At 49.8% G+C, this 18049-nt stretch overlaps 1 protein-coding gene across 1 annotated transcript in view; it reads left to right on the top strand.

Moving 5' to 3' along the window:
* Positions 1 to 860: 860 nt before the first annotated feature.
* The window catches only part of EBF3 (EBF transcription factor 3), a 148180-nt gene continuing 130991 nt past the window's right edge, over positions 861 to 18049 (top strand). The window contains 6 exon segments of the mRNA XM_079137765.1: positions 861 to 1516; positions 1622 to 1778; positions 2143 to 2206; positions 2922 to 2977; positions 6001 to 6074; positions 7733 to 7801. Coding sequence (XP_078993891.1) covers positions 1383 to 1516; positions 1622 to 1778; positions 2143 to 2206; positions 2922 to 2977; positions 6001 to 6074; positions 7733 to 7801 — 554 coding nt within the window. The 5' untranslated portion in view covers positions 861 to 1382.

The following is an 18049-nucleotide window of genomic DNA, read 5'->3' on the forward strand; positions in this document are numbered from 1 at the left end:
TTAGCCGGACACCAGCTCTGGGTCGCCGGAGAGGCCGGGCGCTCTTCCCGCCGGCCCAGAGAGGTTGGAGCCTTCTTTGTCACTCGCTGCGCCCAAGGACAGGCCGAGGACAGGGGACTCTCTCAACCAAGGGGGAAAGAGAATTTTGCGGAACCTGCCTCCGACGTGGATCCCCGGCCTCTGCCGGGGTAGGAAGCATAGGGCGCCCGGCGAGGCGCAGACGGGGACAGATCGCCCCGCAGTAGACTTAGGTCTGCTTAGAAATCAGGCTGAGCTGCGTATCTCCCCTAGGCTCTGGCCACTCTCTTCCCCTGTAGTCGGTTGTCCGCCCCCTCCCCTGTAGTACCCTCCCGCAAGTCGACCAGCCTCTTCCCACTTTTCCCTTTGGGACCCCCCAGGGCGAGCTTCAATCTTGCGTTTATGGCATGCTTTCGGACAACTTGGGGAGCCTCCCGTTCCGGCCCATGGTGTTTTTGACTGTGTGGCAGGGTTTGCGGGAAGGTATTAGGGGGCTAAGCTGCAATTGTTGCGCTGGCTGCGTTTGTTTCTTTTCAAGATTTATTTAGGCAAGTAGTAACTTCCTTCGCTGCGGCTGGGCTCGAGGAGCTGCGGCGCGTGGCCGGGGGAGGCAGCGGCGGCGCTCGGTGGCGCTCGGTGGCGCTCGGCGGCGGCGGGGCTCGCGGGGCTCGCTGGGCTCGGGCCGGCTCGCGGCGCCGTCAGGCAGTCAGTCGGCGAGCGCGGCGGCGGCGGCGGCGAGGGGCGCGGCGAGGGGCGGCCGCTCCCATATATGGCGCAAGCGCCGCCCCCCGACGTCACCCTCTGACAGCGCCGCTCCCGGGGGCTTCGAGTTTTGGCTCCCGGGAAAGGGTCCATTCCTCGGGGAGAGAGGGCTGAGTTTTGTGCGCCTCCGTCCGCTGCGCGCGCCGCTCCAGGCCCCGCCGCGCCCCGCCTGCGCCCGGGACTGCGCCGCGGCACTCACTGCCCCCGTTTATTTGTCTTTGGAGCAGGCGGGCCGCGCCAGAAGCGGGCGATCCCGCAGTGTCCTGCAGCCGCGGACGCCGCCTGGCTAGGATGACACCACGTTGAGCGCGCCTGCAAACAACAACAACAACACACCGCCCGCCGCGGCCACCGCGTCTGCTCCGCCGAAGCGCCGCGCCTCCGCCGCCGGTGAAGCCACCTCCGCGTCCCCGGCCGTCCGGAGCGTCCGGCCGCTGGTGCATGTCGCGCCTGCCCGGGACGGGCTGAAGCCGGCGGCGGGCCGGACGCAGGCGCCGAGCAGGGCGAGGGCGGCCAGGGCAGCCGCCTGGCCGCCGCGCCCCGAGCGCCGCCGACCGCGGAAGCGCTTTCGGCCGGAGCTGCGGCCGCCGCCAGCAGTTTTCATGTTTGGGATTCAGGAGAATATTCCGCGCGGGGGGACGACCATGAAGGAGGAGCCGCTGGGCAGCGGCATGAACCCGGTGCGCTCCTGGATGCACACGGCGGGCGTGGTGGACGCCAACACAGCAGCCCAGAGGTACGTACCGGCCGTCGCCGCGCACCCCGGCCCCGGCCCGACCCGGCCCCCGCAGCCGGCCGGCGCCGCGCTCCTCACCGGGCCGCTGTCTCTTTCCTCCCGCAGCGGCGTGGGGCTGGCGCGGGCGCACTTCGAGAAGCAGCCGCCTTCCAACCTCCGGAAATCCAATTTCTTCCACTTCGTGCTGGCGCTCTACGACAGGCAGGGGCAGCCGGTGGAGATTGAAAGGACCGCTTTTGTGGACTTTGTGGAGAAAGAGAAAGTAAGTGCACACATACGCTCACACCCTCCCTCTCTCTAGAAGTGGGAGGCGGGCTGTGCCCGAGCGAGGCCCGGAGTGCCCCTCGGCGGTGGGACCGCTCCGCCGTGCGACCCCGCTGCTGGCGCCACGTGTGGTCGCCCGGGCCCCACAGAGGACCGGGCAACTTCTCTGTGCCCTCGGACTCACTCGGGGCGAGGAGAACGCAGGGCTTCCAGCAGGAAAGTGACATCACGGCACTGCTCCGAGCGAGGAATCCTGCCGGCCATGTGTGAGGCCGAGGGGCCTTGGTCTTGGAGGGGGACCTAGCGCGGTGGCGGCGCCCGACACCACCACACTAAATGCAATTGTTTATCATTGCTTTTAGGAGCCAAACAACGAGAAAACCAACAATGGCATCCACTATAAGCTCCAGCTACTGTACAGTAACGGTGAGTACCCGCTGCCTGCTTCCCGCCCTCTCCGCCCCTGCGCGCTGGATCTCCCTTCCCGCGATGGTTACAGGACATAAAGATTTTGAGATTAAAATGACATGGATGTAAACACGAAGTCTTCTCATGGCATAGAAGGAAAACAAAACATAAACGATCGATAAGTCGATGGCACTTCACATGATTAACCGGTGGGGCTTGAAGTAGAAAGTAAAAAGGGGATCGATATGGGCTCCAGCAGAACATCACTTTTAAGTGACTTTTTTCAATTTTGCAAATTAATGTTAATTATTGGGATAGAGCAGCTACATAGACCGACCATAACTTACTTCCTGTGCACGGCTTTAAAAAATCCTCAAGAGGCGTTCGACAGAGTTCGGACTCTCAGTTGCCATTGGGTGCTTTCTCTTTTCTAAAAATAAATGACCACATGGGCCCACCGATGGGACAAGCAGGCCTGTTCTCCACTAGGCAAATTTCTTGCCCCTTCAAATGCAAACCCTAAGAGTCCTAAGGCTCTTAATTAAGAAAATAAAAAAAAAAAAAATAACCTGTAAGAAGTGATTAGGGTTCTCTTTCTCCCTCTTGAAGGGATTGCCTAAGTTTTGCTGCATCAGGAGGCAGCAGTCCTGAGGCACCGACTTCCTGTGGCCAGGCTGTCCTTCCCCGAGGTGCAGCACTAAAATCCTATTGAGAATTTGTCTCTTTTTTGCAGGAGTCAGAACAGAGCAGGATCTGTATGTTCGCCTCATAGATTCAATGACCAAACAGGTGAGAAAGTTTACGCCTCTGCACTGGATTTCCTTGCTGAGCTGGGGTTGTCCTGGGGTTCAGAGAGAGGAGGCTGACAAGTGGATCTCCTGCATTTGTTTTTCATTTAGCTTCCTTGACAAGCTAATGAGAATTCCATATTTATTGGAATAAATGAAGCGATTGGTGAAATAGTTTATGTTGTTCATTAGAACAGGACATATATGCTTTATTAAATGGCTTGCAATTGGAATCAAATTCTGTCTTAATTTATTATGGTAATTAATATTTGACAGAAAATATTCAGGATTCCCCCCTTGTTTATTTTTAAACATTTCTCTCTGCTTGGACTCATTTCATTGATTTTTTTTCCCTCCTAACAAAGGCAACTAACTCCTTTTCAGAGCCCATCGAGTTGGGCTTGATTAGTTCATTTTTTTTCTCTTTTCCAGTGTGATGGTCTAGTAACACGAGACATTTATTTGGATTTAAAAGTTAATGTGTTGGGGTGAAAAGTCACCTTGTTCTCTTCTATCCCATCTTCACCTCTCAGCCCCCCATCTCCATAATTCAAAATCCGAGCTCCAGGGGTCACTCAAACCCATCCACTGCTCTGCTCTCTCTCCCACCCTCTGTCATACCTTGTAAATAACATAATTACAAGCAGTTCCTTATTAAATTATTTAACCTGTCTTGGTCAACTTTTCCGATGATAACTATTGGCTATCAGTAATGTGATTAAGTGCAGAAAAGCGCTTCATTGCTTTTTGACATTGTGCAGTCTTTGGCTGCTGGTTTTGTGCTGGGTGGTGTGTTGTTTTAAAGACATCCCCCCCCCCTTTTCTTAAAATAGAGTGTTGGGGAGGCAGGTCTAATTCATAAATTAAATTCACTAGGCAAAGATTAAAATATACTTGCAAGCTGGATTTCATGCTTGGAAGTGAAAGTAGTTTCTCCATTTTTGATGCTAACTTTAAGAATTGTGAGCCAAGTAGAGCTGAGCCCCTTGGTGCTTCCTGCAGCCTGACACGTCTCCCTCTCTCTCTCAGTGCAATTAGTTTGTGCATTTTTCCCCCTTTAAAAAAGTTTGTCTTTACCTAGGCAGCGAGGGCGTTAGATGTTAATGTTTGCAGTGGTAAAGCAGCGTGGTTTTCTCTTAGAGTAAAGCAGATCTGACAGGTAAACCCTCGCTTTCTGACAAAGACTCTCCGTGTGCCCTTCGGTGATTATTTCACTGGATTCAGAGAAGCCCCTGGAATTCGGCTGCTGGTTGGCAGGCTGGTTTTATTTCCTTTGTATTTAGGGCTGAATGTTTTCGGAAATCGCTGTAGTCTAATTCGAAGGTTTCTGTAGGCAGTACTAAGTTTCTCTGCTGTGGCACAGAGGAGGAGAGGCTGCATTTAGAGTACATTTTTATTGTTCATTTAGCCTTGTACCTTTGCAGTATAAACAGTGCAGAAAATAAAGGCATTTAATCTCCTCTCGCTGACGGGGATGGGGGGGGGGGAAGGAAAGAAATAGCCCAGTAACTGATCAAAGAGTCAATGGCGCTGAACCGACAGTTTATGGATTTCTGTTTGTGCTACAAAATAAAAAATAAATCAAATATAAATACAGGAATCCATTGAAGGACAAGCCGTTCTCTCAGAAGTGCTGGTGCCCGCCGAGGCCACTGCACCCTGCAGCCCCAGGCGGCTCATTGGCCTGCGGTGACACCCATCACTTCCGCGGTCCCCAGCGGGTCCGACGCGAGGCTGGGGGAGTGGGGCTCCGGCACCCTACCCCCTTCCCACGAGGGCGGCCCCGGGAGTCCTCCAGAAAGGGCTTTGTCCGCCGGGAAGCGGAGGAGAGTGCCGGAGTGCCGGAGGAGGTTGGAAGTAATTTACAGATAATTTCCAGGGGGAGGGAGGGAACGGAGAGAGGGCTACCCAACCCCTTTCGTGGAATTTTCTGCCGGGAACTTGCAGCTCCCGGCCCCCTCCGCCGCCCCTCCCCCAGTGGCCTTTTCTCTCCGCGAGGCGGCTGGTGGAAGCCCGGCCGGGCGGGCGGCGGCGCGGGCGGCCGGGCCGGGCTCCCGGCGGCGGAGCCGGGCTGGGCGCCGCCGTGAGCGCACCTAGGGCTTCGCACCATCTGGCGCAGCCTCTGCTCAAAACCCACCCGAGCGTGCGCGCAGACACTGCCTTTTTACCCGAGAAAAATCATTGTTAGCAGTTTCAAAATAAACAGCAGATTGGCCATTAGCACTTGCCTTCCAAATATCATCCGGCGGGGAGCACGTGGCCGCGCGGGCAGGGACGCCCGGGGCTCAGGCCCTCCTGCGGGGCGCCGGCTACGCCCAGCACCGCTCGACCACGTGCGGCGGCTGCGCCTGGCCTCCCGGGCCTCCCCCGGGCCGGGACGCCCAGGGTGCGCAGCCCAGGCCGCAGCCTTCACGCGCGCGGGCCACCGGCGCTCTTGGGGGCGGCAGGGTCGGGCGCTACCGGCGGGAGAGCTGGGTTTGCTGGCGGGAGCTGCCGGCTCCTGCCTTGTCCAAGTCCGAGCAGCGTTGGGGCAGACCCCGCGCGGCCCTCCCGGCGAGCGGACTGCTCCTGAGCCCCGCAGACCTCCCTGCTTCTTGAGTTGCAGCAGATTCTTATGGGCTTCTTCCAACATGTAGATTGAAACTCAGTGTAGACAATGGCCCGAGGACGCGGCCTGGCAGCGGCGGCGGCGACACAGACAGCCAAAGGGCCCGGGCGTCCTGCCTCCTGTTCCCGGGCCTCAGCAGCCTCTGTACTCCCCTCCCGGAGGCCCTCCGGAGCCGAGGCCCGGCGCAGGCCCGGCGGACAGCGGGAGGAAGGAGGTCGGGTGGAGGGCAGAGTGAGGACGCGGGGCTTGGCTCCGCTCCTGGGGTGGCGGGCCGTGGGGAGGTGGGGAGGTGGGCTGCGACGCCACCCATCCCCGGCAGTGCACCTGCCGCCCGGGAGGCCTGCAACGCCCCGGGCGATTTGGCACCAAAGCCTCCGGCGCTGCCTAACCTCGGCTTCTTTCTGTCCCCTGCGCAGGCCATCGTCTACGAGGGCCAGGACAAGAACCCGGAGATGTGCCGCGTGCTGCTGACCCACGAGATCATGTGCAGGTGAGCCAAGGGCGGCGGGCGGGTCCCGGCGCCAGCTGTGTCTACAAAAGACGCCGCGTCCAGGCGCCGCCACCCCGCCCAGCTTCGGGAAGGGCATCGATTGAAATGTAATCGGCCAGAGGCCACACGCCCGGCCACCGAGGAGCCCGGCCTCGTTTTCCCTCTAGTGATGACGATCAACGCGACCGGCTGCTCAGCAGAGCGGATTAATATGTTGGCCGTGTCGCAGCAATGTAGTCAAAAATGAAAACAGGTCCTGGGGATGCATCTGTCCTTGTGCCGGAGGAGTCAGAGATCACTGGGAATCATTTGACTACTCCCTCCTCAGACGCTTGCATCCTGAGATGTACAATTGTCTGTTATTGATAAAAAGGAAACTCTTTTGTACTTATTATAGAGCTCGTGTATGTGAGAATTGGATTGTGATTCTGTCAGTTAACCTCTTCCCCAGAGCAGCGATGCATCGTTCATATTGTTGTTAGATAGCGAGCGTTACTTGAGATCTCTGTCAGAAGAGCAATTTCCCACCTGTTTTTTTCTAACTACCACAAGAGTTTCACCCCTACATGGCAAATAAAAATGCATCATTGACTTTGTATGTGTGGCATGTGAAATATAGTTGCAAGGAATAATAAGGAAATGCTTTTCAGGCTTCTAGGCTACAGTAGCAGGCCGCGTACTCTGAGGGGCATACTCTGCTTGGCTATGACGCCTATTGCCTAAATGCCATTTCTGAGCAGACATATTGTTACAGCACTAATATACAAAAGCTGACTTTTTCTCATATCAGGTAATAAATATAAATTACAACCAATAAAGTGGAATTTCTTTATTATCCACTTCTGCATGTACTGCAATTAACATAGAAGGCGCACAGATGTGATTTAAGCTCTAAGTGGAAGACTGTAGACTTTCTTTAATCACTTTAGCTGTCAGCTTTAAAAGGCTTTATATACTTTGCCTACCATATGGTGTTAATTTAGCTAATTTAGACATGTAACCATTATACAAGTATGCTTTTTTAAAATGCAAGAAGCATAACATTTTTGTTTCATTTCTGCTTTAATTAAAGTTTCAATAACAGAGTTAAGGTAGGCTTAAAGAATGAACAATAGAAGTTTGTGATAGATTGATGCATGCTTTTGTGGTTATAATTAATAAATGCCCAAAAGAAATATTGGTTGAAGGTGGCATCTTGCATCTTTTCCAGAAATAACAGCTTGACAATTAGAGGTAAACAAAAGCTGAAGCTGTGAAAAGTTATTCCCAAGCCTCCTGCCTTCCCTTCTCCTCAGTTCATTGCAAAGACAAACACCAACAACATGTTTTCCATATTTTAGCATCACAATTTATATAGAAGCTCTGGTTGCCCTCCTACTGAACAGATATGTTCAACTTTGCTCTTTCCGGCAGAAAGTTACACCTTAAGTTTTGCTGAAGAACTTGAGTTCCCTAGGTTTAAATTTGTCGAGCTCCCTTAGTTGGGTAACTGTTTCCCTCACTGCTATTGCTTCATTGTCAGACTTCAAAAAACAAAAAAGCAAAAAACAAAAACAAAAACAAAAAAACAAAAACCCAACTAAAAAACACGCCCCTCATAAGTTGGGTACCAAAGGCTGAAATGCATATTAAAACCACTGTTTATAATTGCTCCACAGCCGGTGCTGTGACAAGAAAAGTTGTGGCAATAGAAACGAAACGCCCTCAGACCCTGTAATCATTGACAGGTAAGGATGACTTCTTTATTTTTCAAAACAAAACTGCAGCAACCACCAAATCCATGCCTTGCTTGGTTTCCAGTTGCTCCATATTTTTGAGGCTGGTGTTGAGCTCATCTTGTGCCTTGCACGGTTTGTTGTCCGCGTGTGTTATCGTGCACAGGTGGGTTGACTTGGAAACCTGGTGGCTGGCTCTGTGGGGATTCAGTAATTGCTTGCGAGTTGTCAAGGGAAGCAGTTTCATCTGCCACTGCTCTCACTGTGAGGAGCACTTTATGCCTAGAGAGCTTCTGGCTTTAAACCCAGAGATATGTCATAAAATGCTTTCTGCTAATTTGTTAACAAGTATTTCATTTTTGCATTATTTTTATCTCGGATGGTAGTCGAAGTTGAAACTTGGGTGGTGTTGCTCTTGTAATTGTCGCCCAGTGGTAGAATGAATTTAATCTGCTCTCAATTAGTTGCAAAATGTCTCCTAATTTTTTTCCAATTGTGGCTGTCGTTTTATGTCAAGTAGCAAATATGTAACTAACAAACCAAAGTTGTTATAATTGAAACTAATTACACATGCTGGTTACATTTTCCAACATTAATTTCCATAACTAGATTAGCTGTATGCATTCTTTACGTTTGCTGCTCCTCATCTTGCTATTTATCATGTTCCTTGGGCAATGTGGCATCATTTTAAGATCCCAATCATTAGTCCTAATAGTGCTAATGTGCTTTGGCATTGCTTTGGTCGAAACAACAAAAACACCACCACCCTCCCCTCGACACTCACCCAAACCGCTCTGAGGAGGAGAGATTTCTTTCTTCCCAACGATGGGGAGCAGCAAAGGCCCAGTGTGTGATTGACTGCAGGTTTTGAAATTGGTACCCAAATCGAATACATGTTGGATGTGCACATATGACACCAGCTTTGTGAAGTGGAGGTTTAGACTGTTTTGAAGAGGGGTTGGATTTCAGCAGTTTTCATTACAAAGTTATCTTTTGATCATGAACTTTGCTGTCCAGTGTCTGAAAAATTAAACCCGGAGAACTCCATGAGTTAAGCCTAGAGAAATATGCGGCACCAGTGGAGAGCAATGCTAATGTTTAACTAGCTGAAATCCCGGTTTGCTTAGCGGAGAGTGTTCGGTATCTGACAGAAGGGACAGCTCTCTTATTAGTAATCAAATAGGGTTGACCAGTTGTGGCCGTCACTCAGGCAGTTGAGAACAAGTTCAACACTTTATAGAACTCAAACTACTCAAATCAATATAATTACATGTGTCTTCAGTGTTGCGGCTATGGAAATACAGCCTTAGGTGATTGTCTTGTGACTGAACTTGTTTTATTTTTTGGATTGGCTAAAGGGTTCAAGTAGCTTTTGGAGTCTTGTCTGAATAGAAGATGCTTGGAAAGGCAGCAATGTTAGCTTTGAATGCAGGATTGTGAAAGTGTTTCATCTTCTGAGTGGGATTTATAAATTTGAAAAGATGATCTGTTTTTGTGTCATGAGACTTTTAGCATGCTACGATTATGAAGTGGCCATGTTGATTTGACTCACATTTTGGATGCTATGTTTTCCCTCCAAAATCATTTTGGATTTGTGCAACATTCAATCATTTGTTGACTGATTGATGCTGAGTAACTCTCCAAGCTCAGTTTTTATCACATGATGGGAAGTGTCTCCCCTAGATATACAAAATTTATTCTTGTATGAGGGAATGCTTTCTTATGTCTGGTTAATTAGAGTATGTGCTGAGGTTACTCATACCTCTATAGCCTAAGAGAAGTGTGGGATCATTTGATATTCTAGAAGCACGAGAGGAGGGGAAAATGTAAAAACATTTGGTTAATGGGTTTACCATGTTTATTTGAATAAGGAGGATTGAAGCTCCATTTATGCTTGGCATAAATGCTTTGGAGGTCTTAATTATTGATGAAAAATCTGCTCTGCTTCTAAATTCAAAGATATGACAATTTTATAGGAATTTTAATCACCTTCCGTGTTAGGGATTTTTAAGGTAAGAATAGTTTTACGTAACGACAAATGCAGTGTGCATTTTTAGCATTCTTCAGAGAGCTGTCATTTTCGAGGACAAAGTACCATTAGCATTTTGGTGCTGTGAAATGATCATGGCATTGGCACTATCTCCAGTTTTAAGGCATATTTCTTAGGAGAAGAAGTGGATTTAGTGTTCACTAGGGCAAGTTGTGTTAATCAGAGAGAGAAAAACACCTACAGGAGGGGAATCCTTTGGAGCGACGTGGTCTTCTGTAACTGAGACGCGTTTCGATTTCATAATGACAGTCATTTCTGTGGGGCGTGTATTGCCTCTGAAAAATTAGTTGCTTATGTTGAGTTTCTAGCCTGTGTTTCCTCTTGAGTATTGCAGAATAAAAAGTCCCATCAGATCGGTGAGTCAGATTACAGGTCTCCACCAGCCGTGTCGTCACCTGGTTAGTTGGCTTAAAAAAGAATTATATACAATGCGCTTCGCTGGCTCCTTGTGGCCTTTGGATACATTTAGCAGGTCCTGACCAGATAAGGCATATTTGTCCTGAGGATATAAACCAATAATTCCAGCCTGAATTGAGATCAATGGGCCACACTTGTTCCAACCCACACCCAGCCTCTTTCGCGTGTGGAGACTGCTTTTCTGCATTAGGAGAACAGAGGCGTGAGCTCCCTGCTCTGGCAGGGTGATCACATTCTATAGACCCTGATGCCTTAAATCAATTAATTACACAATTTAGTCTAGTTATCTTCCAGGAGCATTAAATACTTATGAATGGCATGGAAGACCCTTCAGAGTAAAGAAGGGGGAACAGTGCGGATGTTTCCCATTCCCAAACCCTTTTCATTTATTGTGAAGGTTTTGCTTATGTTAACTGTTTTCTTCCGCATAAAACAGTGCTAGAGAAACAATTTTTATAACTCCATTGATATAATTATACTACAGTGTATTTAAAATAATATAGCAACTTATGGAGCAGAAGAGAAACATGGCATCGTAAAGGAAAAGGCATAGTCCATAAAGAGATGACACGGGAACCAGTGTCCATGTGGATTGTGTTGACCTGCAGGAAGCCCGCTGCACCAAGCAGAGGGCATGCTTGCACCCATGCACGGCCACGCGCGTTCACCCACACGTGTGCCTGTGCGTGCATGTAAGTACACACAGGCACATATACATGCATGGGTTTTTATGGTATTGCTGGAAAGGATGGGAGTATCATTTTCCTCATGGAATAATGTTTTCTGGGAAAACACAAAAGCAGATGGTCTTCATTAGGAACACCCATTGTCCACATATCCCAGCTATGAGCAGATAAATCTCTCCTGTTTCACCCGTACATTCCAAGGGCTGCAAATGATTACAGGATGTCGGCGTAGCTGCTAAACCAAAACCACACTAGGGCCCACATCCTTTGCCTGTGCCATCCCGGTCTGTTTCCTTGGGAGCTCTGGAAATGCCCGGGAAGGCTCATCCTCTTTACCCTCCCCTTCCTTGCTCGGCCTGGGGGGGACCAGAGGGCAGGGTCCAACTGTTGCAGCCGACTGGAGGGTGCAGGAGCTGGGCGATGTGGCTGCCCACACGGCTGGCCCACACGGTGGGCCGCATGCAGCGCAGGGAGCAGGCTCGGCGGGGCGGTTCCAGATGGCACCGTCTCTGGCACCCCGCTCGCTGGCATCTCTGCAGCAAGCAGTGCCCCCTCCCCAGTAAATCTGGCATTCGTCTATAGAGTTTGGGAGACTCATCATTCCAAGTCTGCCCTGCTTTCCTGTGTGGAAGCCAGACATCTGTTTATCCCATTTTCCTTCATACAGAGTTTGGAATAGCTTCACTTTTTCTTTTTTGGAGGGGGTGGTGGTGGTGGTGCGAAGTTTTGTCATATTTAACAGCTGTTACAGAATTTCAACCCCATGGGCTCTGAAAATACTTTGCAGCTGACCTCAGATTTTTATACATAATTGACGTTGGGATGTAGAAAAATATTATTTGCTTAACCTTTCATTGTCTGCGATCTCACATTGTCGCTGGTAGAGGCCCTGCCGACCAGCGGTCTGCCTCTGCTCCCCCGCCCAGCCCTCCACAGCCGCACTTTGATTCATTTGTGCGTTTTAAGTTTACACCTTTAAAGTGGTTGCAGAACGAACGGTAGCCCAAGACCGATTGGAGGTTTTCTTTCTCTTTCTTTTTTCTTTCTCTCTCTCTCTCTTTTTTTTTTTTTTTTTTTTTTTTTAGTCAACAGTGTTTCCTTTCACTTCCTGTCACAAAGGTCAGAGAGAGCGACCTTTGCTGGCAGTCCCGCTTGCTGAATTATTCATGGGATTGACTTTTTGTCAGCACACACAGTTGTGCTCTGGGACATTTTATTCATTTACCTCATTTAAAGCGCCTTTCTGCACCTGTTCAAGTATTAATATCATGTAATTTGGGCCTAATGCCGATTTTGCTGAACACTCATTATATTTTTTATTAGCTATATTTCCAAACGATTATGTATGATTATTACCGAGCCTTACAAACAGCACCGGGTTATTCCCCAGCCCTTTACATCTTCTTGTCAGGTTGTTTTCAGAAGCGGGGAGGATAAACATTTGACCAGTCCCAATGTTTTTATTCCTACTCCATCTCCAAGCAGAGAACTTAAAGCTTCCTCCCTCATGGCTTTGCACGAGCGTGATTAAATCCAACTCCGCCGAAGCTGTACAAATGCCAGCATTTATAAGGTCAACGCTTTTGTTAAAAATGCTATGTAAATGAGGATCTGCAAAAAGGGACATTAAATAAAATTAAATTCATTGTCTTCTTTAATGTCATTTACATTTTGGCTAAGCCTCGGCCTGTCAAGGAGGATTTTAAAAATAATTTTAATTACACATCATTTAGGGATCCAACGTTTTCTATTCAGTAGCATTTGGACAACCTGCAAAACGGAGACTGTTTATTAACTTCTTAAATGACAACTTGTCATTTCATCTGCATAATGCAATGAAAACAGTATAGTTTGGTGTTAATTTTTCCTTCTCAGTTTTCTTAAAGATGTGAATATAATTATCACCAAATAGGCCTCGGGACCCTGAAGTCCTCCCTTGGCCCTGGCTGTGTGTTCGAGACGTTCTTTGGTTCTGGGTCTGTTTTAATACATGGGGACTTCAGAGAAGGGGAAATGCTGGCTAGAGGTTTGGCAATACTGAAGCACACTTGGATGAATGGACGTGGCTACAAAGAATCCGGTTCTGGCTGGCGCAGGCCCCACTTGGCTCTGCCGGGCTCAGGTGTGAATGGCCGTTTCATTCCCTGGCACACCAGTACAGAGAGGCAAAAAGTTCACTGCGCTCATTCATCCTTCAAACAGTTTTTTATAAACTTCTGAAAATAAACAGAAAAGGAAGAGCAGTTTTATTGAGTCACAACGATGTGCTTTCATTTAAATAGGGAGGCGCCAGAACAGTGCCCACTTTGTGCGTCTGCTTCTGCCCAGACCCCCGAGATGAGTGTGCATCATGCACACCACATCTGTGCGCAGACCGCCCCGTGTGCCGGGGCGAGCAGGGGTCAGGGCCACCACCAGGCCCAGGGCCTGCATCCCCTGGTCTAGGCGGAGGGGACCGGTGCAGATTCATGGCTGCCTGGCCTGGGTAGGGGCTCCACGGCCAGACCAGTTCAGGGCTGGGTTTGAAAATAAGCCACAGGCTCACAATGACTTCCGCAACTCTTAACCAGCTTGTGCAAGGGGAAAGCTCTGTGGTGCTGCCTGCACAGGGCCAGCAGCAGCAGGCAGCCACGTAGGAACATGCAGGGCTGGAGGGAGGGGCTGGAAGCAGGGCTGTCAGAAGCTATAGTCGGGGAGGGGGGTTGACGCAGACCATCCCGCGCCTCTGCGGCAGCCTTATCAGGTGGAGAGTACAGATAGAGCCAGTGCCTGTAATTGTGTTAGGATGGCATGGATGCATTGGATTACCTTACGGAAAGCCGTCCAAACGGGAGTTCTGCTACGCATGCTTACAGGAAGCGAGTAATTACGCTCTGTGCACCAGGAGATAATTGGGGCTGGCCAGAGGCCTTCTCGTGACGCCGGAGGAAGCTGGAGGAACTGGCCTCATGGAGGCGTTTAGGAGACACACGGGGGAGGGGGCTCTTTGCTGGATAGAGGTGGCTCAAGTTGATGCTGTAATTTTCGGTTACTTTTCAAAGATGGTGAATAATTTATCAGGATTCAAACTCACAGTGGCAGTGGGAGGCACGTTGGAGGAGGGAAAGATTCCAAGCTCTAATGATGGAAGTTGTCCTTGCAGACAGGAAGTGATTGACAAGTCGGGGTACAGGAAGTGAAAACTCAGGGAGCTTAACCTGTGCTTGGCAAAGCTGCTGGAGCTCGCGCTCAGAGAAAACGAAAACCCTCCAGCCGCCAACCAGAACATACGCTCCTCTTGTTTGTTTATCTTAGTAGCAAATCTCCCAGAAATGTTTGTGGTTGAAACTCTGTATAATGAGACATTATGCTGGTATTATTAATGCTTTAAAATAAAAATATGGTCATCATTTAGAAAAATAAACAGGCATTTTATGGGTTAAGGGCTTTTTTGTTGCATTTTATAACTTTTTTAGTCTTTGGGGTAACTAGCATTCATTAAATTGTAGAAGCTTGAGAAAACTGTTTCCGAAACAATTTATGCAGAAAATACTCATATCTGTCAAACTAGTAAGTGTTGTAAATTTGTCAGCATTTTGATGAAGAGTGCTACATGTGTCAGGGCCTAGGGAAACTCTGAGTTTAGTTGTGTTTGAATCACTTGTTTTCCCTGTCCTCTAAACACAAAGCAAATGAAAAACTGCCCCTCTGCAATACCTTCACTGTCATTGCTTAGCCAGAAAATACTCAGTCCCCGTGGGCTTCAGTGCCCAATGGAGGGAGCGTGTCCTCTGAGAACAGCAGAAGGGCCACACTTTGCGCCTTCCCGGTAATTCACTAGGAAATGAGTTTACCATGTGCGGAAAGGAAGGGGCTCGGTGGTGTTGTTGCAGGACAGGGAGCCCAGGCCCCACCAGCGGAAGGAGTCGGCTCCAGCGTGTCTCTGCTGGAAGGCCGGGAGCTGCTGCACATCTGGGAGGAGGCAGCCTTTGCCCAGACAGGCAGCCCAGCCGCACCCCTGCCTCCACCCCTGCTCCCGCCCACTGCCTGTAGCTGCCCCATCCCTCTCTTAGCAGAAACCACTTGGGGCAGGGCGCCATGTTAAAGCAACACAAATGCACAAAACTTTAGCAGTGTTAAGGCCCTTGAAGGATTTGCCCTTGTGATGGTGAGTTTGCCAGTGGAGGACCAGCCTTGACCCTGGAGGCCTGCCGTCTTTGGTATGGTCTCCAGGAGGGTTTCCTGCAAAGCTTCACAGTGTCACCCTTGCTAGAAGTTTTAACCCAAATGGAAAGTTGCACAGACCCGGCTGATTTGACTGTTACGGGGCCACAGATAAACAGGCCTAGTGCCCAACGTCTGAGGGTGACCTGCAGCACCAGCCCTGGTTGGGTGATGGGCATGAGTGGGCAGTGCGCCATCCCCAGGGAAGCAGATTATGGGGGGGCAGCTGATTGCCTCTACCCTGGACAGGGGACAGGACTTGCATGGAAGGCCACTTCCCCCTCAGATCTGTCATTAGGGGAAGGGTCAGTGTAGCCCAATGGAGAGGGTGCCCCTTTTGTTTTAAGTAACACTCAGCAGAGCCAACTTGGTGTTTCCATAGTGGGGTCAAGGATGGCGGTCACCTACCCTGTTTGAGGACAGGCTGCTCCTTGAGTGTCTTCTAAGTTCTCAAAGACCCCTGGGGCCAGGGGATGTGCCTGGCATGAATCTAAGTGCTGATGGATCCAAGCAGGCATCCTGTCCAAGTCATCCTCGCTCACAGCCACGTGCCCCACCTGGAGGAAGGGCTGGGAGGTGTGCCGGGGTGGGCCCTGGGCGACACGGCAGCAGGTCGCCCTGGCTTGGCGTTGTTGTCCTCTGCATCTGCTGTGGGTTGGAGATGTTCGCTTTCAAAATCATTTCAGATCAATTCATACTCTTTATTTTCTAGAGCAGTTTTAGGTTTGCAGAAGAATGAGCAGAAGGTACCGAGCTCCTCTCTCCACCTGCAGTCCCCCTAGTGTGAACATCTTCCGTTGGTGTGGGACATTAGTTACCACCCAGCCGATTTGGATATATTACCAGAAACTGAAATTCGTGGTTACGTGAGGGCTCACTCTGGGCATTGTTCATCTTGTGGCCATGTGTGACAAATGCCTGGTGATGTGACTCAGCCATCCCAGCATCACTCAGACAGTGCCCTGCCCTAGCTCCTCAGGGCCCCACCTGCGCACCCGTCCACCCCTTCCAGAGCCCCTGGCAGCCACGTCTTTACTGATGATCATGGTTGGAATCAAAAGTGAAGGAGCCTTCCAGATGGGCTTCCATCACTGGGCAGTGTGCATTTACGTTTCCTCCCTGTCTTTGTGGCCTCATACTTTTTCGACTTCCAGGGTTTTGTTTTGTTTTCCTTTCCCAAGGTTTCTGGCAAGGTCTTTCCCTTCTCTTGGTGTCTTGGCATTTTGTCATGAATGCTTGGTTCCTGACCTGGGCACTCATCATATAGGAAATTGTCGGTGGGGTTCTTGCTGCTTTGGGAAGTCCCATGTCCCTGCATCCCACCTCCCTTGTTTCTTTTAAGCAGCTGGCTCCTTTACAAAGGAATCAAAGTGCTTTAACTTTACGCTATGAACTTATTTACGTGGTACAGCTCAATTTCACTTATTACCAGGTTTATTTCCTAAATAATACTATTTCAGAATATTTAAATAGCATAGGCCATAAAAAGAGAATGATTAAATTATCAGGAAGGCAAAAATACTGCTCCGTGGCATAGAAAGGGGATGAATTCAGCATTCAGTGCAGTTGTTGGCTTTTTTGCTTTAATAAATTAAACTACAAATTTTCCTAATTGCCAAACAAAATGTTAGGCCAGCTTTAGCCATTGCTGACAGTAAAACACAGCATAAAACCTGCTGAGAGTTATATGTGGTATTTAATGCGAGACAGAGTAACGCAAGGGTTTTACGGCTAAGTGTGAGTCCACACCCACAGCATTTGTTTCACATTAGGAAAGGTTTGTAAATCAGATCAGTGTGCTGGACGGGGTGGCCCCGTGGCCTCTCTTCCTTGATACTTGGCTATTGGACATTCTGCCACGGGGAGCTCCCCTGTCCACTTCCACGTTCTCAATGAAGCGATAAGCCCTCTGACATGAGGAAGATTGGGTCGGGAAGCAAGTGGGGGATTGGATTGGATGAGCTGCTTGTCCCCACCGTCCAAGGTCACGGGCCTGATCTGGCCACTGGGCAGCAGCCATCAGTTACTGGGACGTGGGCTGCCGTGGGTCCCCGGCCAGCAGAGGCCCCAGGGAGAGGTGCAAGGACCTGGGAAAGTGCTTTCGGGGGGGAAACGGCAGTCACTGTCATTTATTAAATTTGACAAGCGAGTTCTAAATATAACAGCCGTTTCCCCAAAGATCATTACTTTGAACAAATAATGAGTTATGCAAGTTCATACCCTGCGAGGGTCCCCAGCCAGAGCTGTGCCTTTGTGAGGCTCACAAACGGCTCCCATCCTCTCCCACTCCCTGGCTGATGACCAGTCCTCTCCCCTTCCCTGGGTCTCCAGGGCTTGCATCCTGGACGCTGGTCTGGCCTTACTGGGCATAGCTCACCAGTGACGAGGCCAGAAAAAGCTGTAAGATAGAAACACACTTGTTTTGGCTCAGAATATCATGACACATAGGTAGAGTCTCAAAGGCACTTCTTTCATGTGTGCTTATAAATAAAGCAAGCACAGAAGTCTGCCTAACTTTAAGGGAAATTGTGATCTGGCTGCTACAAGTCCTGTGGTTGGAAGCACATTTGCAGGTCGGGTGTCTGTCACGACAGGTGACTCCTGCTCCTGTTTCCTAAGACCCCATTATAATTATTCCCCGCAATTAGAGCGTCCAGAACCCTTTCCAGCCCAAAACACATTTGTTCCCATTTATTAGACTGGAGCAGTAACTAATTTACATTGTTTCAGAGTTGTGTGTTGTGGTAATTTATTGCGTGTGCAGGGGGTCAAACAGAGTTGACCATGCAGCAGCGCAGATCCCCGCGAGGCGGGGAGGGGGACCCAGGAGCGAGAGGCAGGGGAGCCAAGGGCATGTGATTTTAGAACTGCTACAGTCTTTTTAATCACGTTTTGATTTATTCC

Source organism: Sciurus vulgaris, assembly GCF_902686455.1.
Source record: "Sciurus vulgaris genome assembly, chromosome: 4".
NCBI lineage: Eukaryota > Metazoa > Chordata > Mammalia > Rodentia > Sciuridae > Sciurus > Sciurus vulgaris.